General features: G+C 39.6%; 2 protein-coding genes across 2 annotated transcripts in view; one reads left to right on the top strand and one right to left on the bottom strand.

Moving 5' to 3' along the window:
• The window catches only part of LOC124774355, a 33,316-nt gene extending 23,595 nt beyond the window's left edge, over nt 1-9,721 (bottom strand). Inside the window, exons 1-2 of the mRNA XM_047249473.1 lie at nt 9,490-9,721; nt 4,723-4,845 (exon numbers count right to left, since the gene is read on the bottom strand). Coding sequence (XP_047105429.1) covers nt 4,723-4,845; nt 9,490-9,685 — 319 coding nt within the window. The 5' untranslated portion in view covers nt 9,686-9,721. The remainder of the gene's footprint in view (nt 1-4,722; nt 4,846-9,489) is intronic.
• The window catches only part of LOC124775803 (uncharacterized sugar kinase YeiI-like), a 281,535-nt gene that overhangs the window by 204,481 nt on the left and 65,590 nt on the right, over nt 1-11,464 (top strand). The window lies entirely within an intron of this gene.

Genomic DNA, 11,464 nt, shown 5'->3' with positions numbered 1-11,464 from the left:
TGTCGGCATATCACGTGAAATCTCCAATGCAGTAGGTAGTTATGACTTATTGTCTGTCCTTCAGTTCTCATACTTCAAATTTGTAGTATGTTACACTGTTCAAAACACAAATGCAATGAAAATAAGCAAAAGAAGAAAGTATAAATTAAACCAATCTGCAAAAATAATGATGAATGCAAGTCAGTGATCGTCCTCAATGCATCCAATACTGACAACCTGCAGAGTTGTTATTCACTTACACTGAGGTGCCAATAGTCATGCGATACCTCCTAATATCATGTTGGGCCACCTTCTGCGTGGCATAGTGCAGCTACTCGACATGGTATGGACTCAACAAGTCGCTGGAAGTCCCCTGCAGAAATATTGAATGACGCTGCCTCTATAGCTATCCATAATTGCAGAAGTGTTGCCAGTGCAGGATTTTGGGCACTAACTGAACTCGATTATGTCCCATAAATGATTTATGAGATTTATGTCGGCTGATCTGGATGGCCAAATGGTTCTCTCAAACTGTCCAGAATGTTCCTCAAACCAACTGTGAACAACTGTGGCCTGGTGACACGGCACTGTCATCCACAACAATCCCATTGTTGTTTGGGAACATAACATACATGAATGGCATTAAATTATCTCCAAGTAGCTGAACATCCAGAGAAACCAGTCCATTCCATGTAAACACAGCCTTACACCATTATGCAGCCACCACCAATTTGCATAGTACCTTGTTAAAAACTTGGGATGATGCGTTAGTGAGGTCTGCGCCACACTTGAACCTTACATTATCTCATACCAACTAAAATCGGAACTCATCTAACCAGGACATGGTTTTGCAATCATCCAGGGTCTGCCCAATATAATCATGAGCCCAGGCCAGGTACTGCAGGTGATGTCTTGCTGTTAGCAAAGGCACTCATATTGGTTGTCTGCTGCCATAGCCCCATTGATGCCTAATTTTGCCACACTCTCATAACAGTCATCGTGGTTACTTCATGCAGTGTTGCTTGCCTGTTAGCACTAACAGCTCTATGCAAACACCAATGCTCTTGGTCATTAAGTGAAGGCTGTGGGCCACTGCACTGTCTGTGGTGAGAGGGAATACCTGAAATTTGGTATTCTCGACACTCTGCGGATCGCTGAATATTGAATTCTCCCCCCCCCCCCCCCCCCCCAAATTTCCAAAATTTGAAAGTTCCATATGTCGCACTTCAACTACTATTCCACGTTCAAACTCGCCAATTCCCATCATATGGCCCAAATCAGGTGATAAACATTTTAACATTAATCACCTTATTACACGACAGCTCCTCCAATGCCTTGTGTACGCGATACTACCACCATCTGTATAAGTGCATATTGCTGTCTCGCCACTTTTGTCACTTCTGTGTATTGTAAACTTTCTTTGTCACATTGGATGCTTTGTTTTGAAAAGCAGCCTATTTAGTTTATCAAAAGCACTAAAGAATTAAAATGACCTATTCTTTATTTCTATTGCTGTACAATAACTACCATGAATAGAAAAATTCATCACCTAATATTAAATTCTTCCATTCACTGTTGAAGTTTAGCTGTACTAGAAACTTAACAGTACAATGACATCGGCAAAATGAAGATGTGTTGAAATGTTCCGTTAACAGGTACAGTACACTTAAGAATACCGTATGTTTAAGAATCCGAAAACTTCCTCTAGTATTGCTGAGGATAATTTTGGTGATGTGAAATCTCCTTACCCAACTATATTTCGTTTCTTAATTTTTCACTATGTTGTTGAAGTGTGTAGAAACTATTCATTACCATACAAAACTTTTGATCATGACTTCCTAACTGTACACCAGGCACTCTAGGTCATTTTGACTCTTGAACAAAGCTCCAGACTCCAAAGGAATCCCTGTCAGATTCTATACTGAATCTGTGACCGAGTTGGCCCCTCTTCTCACTATAATCTATCATAGATCCCTCGACCAAAAAACGGTGCCCAGTTCTTGGAAAAAGGAACAGGTCATACTCGGCTACTAGAAGATTAGTAGAAGTGATCCATGAAACTACCGCCCAATACCCTTGACACTGATTGGTTGTAGAATCCTAGAACATGTTCTGAGCTCAAACATAGTGAGGTATCTTGAACAGAATGACCACCTCAATGTCAACCAGCATGGTTTTCGAAAACATCGATCATGTGAAACCCAACTCACACTTACCTCACATGACACGCTGAAAGCTTCGGATCAAGGCAAACAGGTAAACGCAGTGTTTCTTGATTTACAAAAATCACTCGACTCAGTACCGCACCTATGTTTATTGTCAAAAGTACAAAAATATGGGGTATCCAGTGAAATTTGTGACTGATTGACAACTTTTTGGTAGGGTGGACACAGCATGTTATCTTGGATGGAGAGTCCATCACCAGACGCAGAAGTAACTTTGGGTGTGCCCCAGGGAAGTGTGTTGGGGTTCTTGCTGCTCATGTTGTATGTTAATTACCTGGCAGACATCATTAATAGTAAAATCAGGCTTTTTGTAGATGATGGCAATTATCTATGAAGGAGTACTATCTGAGAGAAGCTCCATAAATATTCAGTCAGATCTTGATAAGCTTTCAGCATGATGCACAGATTGCCAATTTGCTCTAAATATTCAGAAATGTAAAATTTTGCACTTCAGAAAACAAAAAAAATGTAGTATCTTATGACTATAATATCAATGAGTCACTGTTAAATCAGCCATCTCATAGAAGTACCTGGGTGTGAACTTTGTAGGGATAAGAAATGGAATGATCACATAGGTACAGTCGTGGGTAAAGCAGGTGGTAGTTTTTGTGTTTTATTACTATTATTTATTTCTTTTTTTGAGAATACTGGGGAAATGCAAGCAGTCTACAAAAGACACCGCTTATAAATCACTCATGCGACCCATCCTAGGATATTGCTCCAGCGTGTGGGACCTGTACCAGTTAAGACTAACATAGAGAGAAGGGCAGCACGAATGGTTACAGATTATTTTAATCCATGGGAGAGTGTTACAGAGATACTGAGGGAACCGAAATGACAGTCTTCAAGACAGAAATAAACTATCCCACGAAAGTCCATTAACAGAGTTTCAAGAACTGGCTTAAAATTTTTACTCACACAGCGATCATGAGGATAAGATTAAAATAATTACTTCATGCACAGAGGGATTCAAACAAACATTTTTCTCATGCTCCATACGTGAATGGAACAGGAAGAAACTCTAATAACTGATACAATAGGATGTACCCTCTGCCATGCTCCTCACAGTGGTTTGTTGAGTATAGATATAGATGCTACATTACCAGCAGCCACGTTCTCCCTTTGCTTGATTAAAATCCAATATTTTTCCTATAAGTTAGTGATAATACTTGTGAATTACATTATGTACCCTTCTGTCTCCTTTCGTGTGGTGTAAAGAGGTTATAGTATTGTTCCAATTCTCAGACATTTCTTTCCCTCCACAGATATCCTGTAAACAATTTTGCAAGTTCCTTTGCATTACCATGCCTCCACCTTTAACTATTTCTACTGCAACACCATTATATACAGGCAACTTTCATTTTTTTTCATACCTTGGCAGTATTTGTACAACATACCTGGTTTTCATTATTAACTACCAGTGTTTCTTGTCAATCTCTTAAACTACATAAACACTTTAAAAAATCATGGAATGATTGCACAATTCTATCTATATTGTTAGTTACTGTGCCACCTGCCATCTCACAGCTGAAATGTGATGTCTGCCATAAATTAATTTATGTTTTCAACTGGTTCTCTTATGAAATTTTTGTAGTATCATCTCTCATAGTCTTAAAGATCCTTCCAAACAGTTTTGTTTAATTCAATACATTCTATCATGTTCCTGTAGTTTTTTCCTTGATACTATGCCTTCTCTTTAATAACTGCCTACTCCATTTGATAGTTTATTTTTTAAAAAGTGCAATTTTTTTGGTTTTTGTTAAATAACTGCGGTTTTTGGCCATGCCTATATAACATTTGTTTTTGAGATATTGAACTTTTTGAATAACTTGGTCTAGCATGTTAAATTACCGTTATAAGCAACCAAAATAAATAATCATATGGCACTGTCACCTGGAAATTTGTACTTCGTTTCTGAGCATCTCTGGCACTTCTCAATCCCAAAGGACGAGTGTTTTGTCATTAGGGCAACTGTTCATTGCCAATCACTGTGGGGAGTGCATGTAACTTGTAGTATTATGTTTATAAGTATCAGACAAGAGCACATCTGGCTAAATGTCCTCAACCAATGGACATATGATGTTGCATGCCCTACTTACACGAGACAAGATATGTTTGGGGTTTTATTGATGACACTGATACACAGCCTGATGTAATGACAAGGTATCAACTCTCCTCTCACTGTTGGCCAGTTCTGGTGATAGAAGTTTCTTTCACCATCAAGACTGAAGTAAGATACATCTAGGTTGATCATCATCACAGTAATGTCTATCTGTGATCTAAATAAAAAGAGTATATACCAAAAAATTTTGGCCAGAAGATGCACAGTACATAACAGTGGCTCTAACAACAAGAATTCAAGCTTCAAATCATGTTGTACTGGTGAAGGTGTCTGCAGACACTCTTTCAGAAACATGTCACCAATTTAATTTTAAAAAATCTTACCAGTACTACAAACAAAATTTCCATATCTTAACATAAAATAGTACTTGTAGGCTTGATTGCAAAGTTAAAATACCTGGCAAAAGCAGGTCATGAATAATGTAGTACTCTTCTTCAAAGACCCACCAGCAGCCATAAAATTTTGGGTCATACCAATGATGTATTTCTTCTAAGCCATTGAAGCATACTTGCCAAAGCCCTGCAACAAAGAATGAATGGTATCTGATTTAGAATCAAATTATCATGACATGCTTCACAAGTATGGCACATATAAAAATTGAAATTAATACCACAAAACCTTACATTGAAGGAAATCAACTTTTTACTATATGCCTTATATTATCCTGAAGCCCCCCCCCCCCCCCCCCAAATTATATTGTAACTCTTTGCTGAATCACTACTGCACAAGCCATATAAAACTTGCATTCCAATGTACAAAGTATAGCTTAACATTAAGAAATATCAATATTTTGTTGTTGTAACAACTGGATTGCTAAATGTTGATTGCCAGCCATACAGCTTATATGCAGTTGAAAATTCTTCTTCTTAGCCTCTGAAAATAAACCAGAAAGATGTGTAAGTTTTGAAGAACTACTCCAGACTAATGGTTACACTCAAGAAAGGGAAAAAAATATATGATGGAAGAAGAAACCTCAGGCCTCATGTTATCAATAGGTGCCATGCTGATCTGTATGTTTTCTCTACTGCACATAGATTAGCATTTTATCAGTTTCAGTAAGTTAAACTGAAAACGCTTGATATTGTGGAGAGTTTATTACATGTTTTCTACCATTTAAGAGAAAAAGTATTCGTTGCACAAAAGTGTGTAATCACAATAAAGCTGGAGCCCACTTAAGATCACCTTGTGGACATTTATTTAAGGAACTCAGGCTATTCACAGCACCTTCACAATACATATTTCAGTTACGAAATTTGTTGTTGATAAGTCACCCCAATTCAAAAATAATACCAACGTGCCCAGCTACAACACCAGAAGAAAACATGATCCTCACTACTCAGGGTTAAATCTGACTTTGGAAAAGAAAGGGGTGAATTACGCTGCCACAAAAAGCTTTGATCATTTACCAAATACCATTAAAAGTCTGACATAGCCAAACAGCATTTAAAAGCAAATGAAAAGAACTTCTCTAATGGCAACGCCAACAACACAATAGATGAATTTTTAGATACGTAGTAGTGTAAAGAAAACTTATGTTAAACTGACAAATTCCACATAATTACAAAATGTCCTATTCGTGATCTATGGAACAATTATTAATGTAATGTCATGTATATAGTGCAAATTATAGCTACATTGAAATACAAGAGCTTAGTTTAAACTGCCACCACCAAGTGATTATGTTCATAATTCTGAAGCAGCTGCCACATGTTGTTTGACTGTCAGTTTATCAAATACACTGGACATCCCAGAGTGTTGGTTAGGTTGAGATATTATGGAGCTACCTTTGATTGTTGCCTCCTCAGTCACTATGCCTCATTAACTGTTCTACAGCAGTTTTCACATGTTCCTGACTACAACATTTATTTCTTAAAAATAAAATAAAATGGCATACTGATGTTAACCAGCAAGCAGGTCATAAAAGGATATCTTCAGTTCATAGGTACTAGTCATATCATTTGCTTACCATTCTCTCATTGATTACTTTCCTTCCAACCATCATCCCCCCCACCGTGTATGGTTGCTGTCAACATTACTACACAAAACATGTAACAAACATTGCCCATATCATAAACTTTTACAAAGGCCTTAGCACAGAAACCATCATAGATATAGAGTGAGTAAATAAAACATCTTTGGCTGTCAGGAGGGCTTTGCATGAAGTCTTCAGTGATTATCACAGGAGAATCTTTTCAAAAGACCTCCCAGTAGTGTCAACATTACTGTCCAGGTGCTCATGGAAGATACACGAACTGAAACTGGGAGTAGCAAAGCCACAGCAGAAATGCGGCCAAGATGCTAAACAGAATTTACAGCTGAATTAGCCAGTCACTGCTTGTTACTGATATCATCATCATCCGCAAAAAGTCTGAAATTGTAAAGCTCATTTCGTAAATAATGCAGAGGTTGCAACACTGTGGAGTGAATGATCCGTTGATTTGTTGGTTATGTCAGCTGTAGGGCACAGCTTGCAGGGGTTTGTTGGTGTTGTTGGTGGTGGTGACGACGACGAAGGCCTTAATGGGCCGAAAGCTATATTGTGAGGGTCTTTCTGTTGTGTCTACATGTGACTCAGCATCTCCGCCATATGGTAAATAGCAACTTTTCTTCTCATAATATTGTTAAAATTACAATCTGATTTAGAAGGTTAAGCTTTTTTTCATTAATAACTATTGATGAAACTTGGATTAAAGTGTTTGAGTTGGAGCTGAAACGAAAGTCGAATGAATGGTGGGCTCAATCTCCCAACAACTACAAAAATTTATGTTGAGATCTATCATCAACAGGTGATCTTCCTTTATGTTATTATGGAAACATGATATCAAAGGGTCACAGGAGAGTATTATCTAGATTCCATTTAAAAACTGAAAAGAAAAATGCACATCTAATTCAACCTCAGTTGCTGGAGGATGGGCTGCTCACTCTCCATGACAATGTTCATCTACTTGTCTCTAATGTAGTAACTGCAAAAATGTGTAAATACAGTTTTGAAGTGTTACATCCAGAAGCCTATGGTGGTGTCATGAGTCTATCAAAATCTGACATGACCAAAGGTGAAACAACCACTGAGGATGCCATTATTCATCACAGGATGAGTTTACTGCTGCCACTGCCCAAGCCATTCATCTGATGAACAAAGATGGCTTTTTAAATAGAGTTCTGAAACTTCCTCAACCTTGGGACATGGACACTGACAAGCAGGAAGACAATACAGAAGGATGTATTGAAAGCTTACAAAAATAAGAAAATGTGGAAATGAAAAGTTAGTTACATTATTTATGAAATGAGCTTTTTATTATTAGTATTACTCCAAAAACAATACATTATGATATACAGGGAGGCTTATTGATTTGCAATTCTGTATAGCATCTGACAAAGATTCCACTGGTCCATGAAGTTTTGTTTAAATTTAGTGAGTTAGCTATTTCCTAGTGCCACTAGCAGCAATATCTGCATCATTCATCTCGGCACGGGTTAAATAACGCCATTTCTCCTAGATCTTCCTTTGTTACGTAACATTTGATATAGGTTAGCAACATTTCTACTGTTACTGTCCTACAATAATTTCAGTTCCTGCGTCAGTTAACAGTGTCTGGGTATTAATTGTGGTGCAAATGACAGCCTTTACAAATGACCAGAATTTCTTTGGCTTTTGGAGGTTTATTCTAAGATTATGCTACTCTAGTTACCAAGGGTTGCATATGCTGTCCTTTTGACAGCTAATTATGTTTCATTCATTATCTCTGTATCTATAGCCCTACACATCACCTTACACCTGTCGCACAATTGCCATTGTTTCTGTAGAAGTTTTTTCATTGTGACTGTGTATAATGGAGGTTGTTTACTATCTTGAACTGTTCTACTCAGTACATACATATCCAGTGCTTTGTCAACAACCTTCTAAACTTGAGCCACAGTTCCTATGCCCCTGCCATGAGCTAAAATATTTAGAGCTTCTTTTCTAGAAACAACAACTCTGCCTCTTCATTTAGTTTATTAAACAATGTAAATCTTCCTACTTTTTTTATTTGCCCCCTACGCCTTGGTAATCATTGTTGCTAGAACTGCCTTACGGTTACTGATAGCAGTTTCACTGTGGATATTCTCCAATGGGTCAGGGCCCATTTTGTTGCCATTATAGCTCATGTATTTCCGTTGCCTCATCTGCCAGTTACAAACTCTAACTCTCCCAATTGGTTGTGAAATGACTAGTCATCCAATGTTGATAGTGTGATTGGGGAACATCAAACTTCTGTAGCAACCAGTTTTGAACAGAAGCCCACTTCTTATCAAATATAGGCACATACAGAGAACATGCACCAGGCTCCAGTGCTCATTTACTTATTACTCCAAATTATGTATTACTCCAAATTATGTGCTTCCTGTGAAACTTTTTTCCGCACTGTCATATTCCAAAGTATTTTCAAGTTAATTAATTAATTAATTTTGATTCAGTGGAATGTTATTTCTCAAATAGGAACAGAGGTGTTTTATCTGTCCGATGAGGCTTACTGTCTGCCAAGGCAGACAACAATTGTTTTCAATCTGAGAAAGGATAGAATCACTGCTTGGCAAGACTGAAGATCATGAAAGTTGTTTATAACTGAAAGTACGCTGTACAATTAATTCATCAAACATGTCAATACCTCTGTAATACAGGTGCCTTTTGGGGCATATATAATACAAAATATTTTTGTTTATGACATATCACAGCAATACAGTCGAGTAGTCTTTAACGAAAAAATATGTAATTCACCCGCTAATACAAAACTTAACGATTTCTTCACTGGCAAAGAATTTGGCGATTTCAACTGAGTTAAAACACAAGTATCTCGAGCTGAATTTACGAAAGTATGTGCACCTGGTAACTTAAAGGCGAAGCATCCTCCATACAACTGTATATCACATCGCTTAAGTTACAGAAGGGCATGGTTTAAAATCCATTTACGGTTCAAAATTGCTGTCAGTCTAGCATAAATCCACTTGACTGCACCAAATGGCTAAGATATTGTTGAAACAAATAAACGAAAAAAGGGTTATTCTCCGCGGCTGATACAATATTCCATGCATTATTAACGATATGAAATAACAAGACTAAATGTATTTTAATTTACACCAGACATGCAGCCACGCCTAAGTGTAGTGTAATTGTCCTCTGTTTACCTATTCTTATGAACTTCGGGTTTTGCAATTTTCCGTCCGTTTCCAGCCAATAAGGCGTCACAAATGATATGAATATAAACAAAAATGCAAGAATACTGAACGCCACTGCTGTTTTTCCTGTCTTCGTCTTCCCCATGACTGTTATTGTTTGCAACTGGACTGTTGATTCATAAATTCGAGACGGCAGCTGCGCCATCTACTGGTGAATTTCCAGAGTTCTGAAATAGCGGGACTTTCGAAAGATTGCTGCACACGCCGCACACTATTCATAGCACTGCCAAAGCGTAGAAAAAGCCTAGGCAGCCATTTTTAAAGCGAGAAATTAATTTGGGACAGCATATTAGCTACGGGTTAGACGAAATATTTTTTACATACCTGCAGCCGAGTGAGAAAAGCACATTCCTTTCCGATTTCTATCGTTTCTTAGTTGCTTAAAAATTTATGGAGATATTTCCTGTCCATGCAATTGAATGAAAGGCAGTTTGCTTTTCGCCATACGTGTTTCGTTTCCTTTATTTATGAAGCATCTTGAATAGCGATTTCTAGTGTTACTAGCCCATGTGTGTGGTCCTGGAGATGTGTTTACTCGGTTCCCATACTCCAGATTAGAGATGGGTCAAATCGTGTTACCAAGCCGGGTCGAGGGGATTTAAAGTCAACCCGAGTTAGGTTGTTGCTAAGTGGTCCCAACGCACCATTCAAACTCACTTTGTCCAGTTCACCACTTGGTGTAACCAGTGGTTCCTTCGTCTCAATCCCTCCAAGAACCAGGCAATCATCATAGGCCACACTGCCCACTGCTTCCATCTCCATGATTTCTACCTAACCATATATAGTCATCCCATCCAGCTCACCCCCACCCTGAGATACCTTGGCCTCAACCTTGGCCATCACCTCAGCTGGACCCCTCATCTCCTGACCATCCGGCAGAAAGTCCATACCCGCTTATGCCTCCTGAAACTCCTGTCTGACTGAACATGGGGACTGCGTCCTTCCTCTATCCTCCACACCTACAAATCCCTCATCTGTCCTGTACTCTCTTATGCCAGCTTTGCCTGGATCTCCGCCACCCACCCTCCCCTTCCCCGCTTTTATAAGGTCATCCAAATCTTTGACTGCCATGTGCTCCACCTTGACTTCCGTGTCCACTTCTGCCCCCACACAGCTCCTGTATGACCTCATCCACTTCCCCCACTTCCTCCTTTTCCTCCAGCATATTCTGCATCCTTCACACTGCCCGCGGGGTTGATCCCCCCCCCCCCAGCCCCTGGTCTCATCCTTCATCTCCCTCCGCCGGTTGCCATGCCTCTATCGCTGTGTCCTCCACCTCTCTCCATCTCAACACCCTCCATGTCTTTCGTCAGGGCAATTTGCAGCACATCCCCCTCCCGGATGATGAACTTCGCCGTGACGCCTACCCTTCCTACAAACCACAGTCTGGCGTTATTCACCCCCCCCCCCCCCCCCTCACCAGGGGCTCCCCTTTCCCCTCCCCTCCTTCCCCCAGAGTGGTTTTTCCTTCCACCCCCCTCCTCCCTCCCCTCTGCGCTCTCTCCTTGGCTGCTTTCCTATCCCGTCCTTTCCTCTCCAGTCCCCTTCGGCACGCCCACACCCCATCTCCCCTTCTCTCCTCCCGCTCTAGCACTGCCCCTTCCCCCATTTCTTCCCTTCTTCCTCATATCCCTGCCCCTGGCAGATCCTCCCGGTTTATTTTTCGTCGTCATTGTGCTACGTCGGTGTTGCGTTCAGTGCCATTCTACAGTGACGTCGAGTGCTGTGGTTTCAATCGTGTGCTGGACTATACATAGTTTTGCTGTCTGTGATTGTTCTGGGCTACTCAGCCCATCACGCGACTGTGTTACTCATTGTGCAACTTTTATGTTCCAGTCATACTTTGCCCTCTGTCTTTTTAATCCTTACAGTGTGTGGTTTTTCATGAACAATACTTTTTTTAAATTTTTATCTCCATTTTTAA

The sequence above is a fragment of the Schistocerca piceifrons genome, chromosome 2 (assembly GCF_021461385.2).
Source record: "Schistocerca piceifrons isolate TAMUIC-IGC-003096 chromosome 2, iqSchPice1.1, whole genome shotgun sequence".
NCBI lineage: Eukaryota > Metazoa > Arthropoda > Insecta > Orthoptera > Acrididae > Schistocerca > Schistocerca piceifrons.
This window is presented reverse-complemented; position numbering and strand designations above follow the sequence as displayed.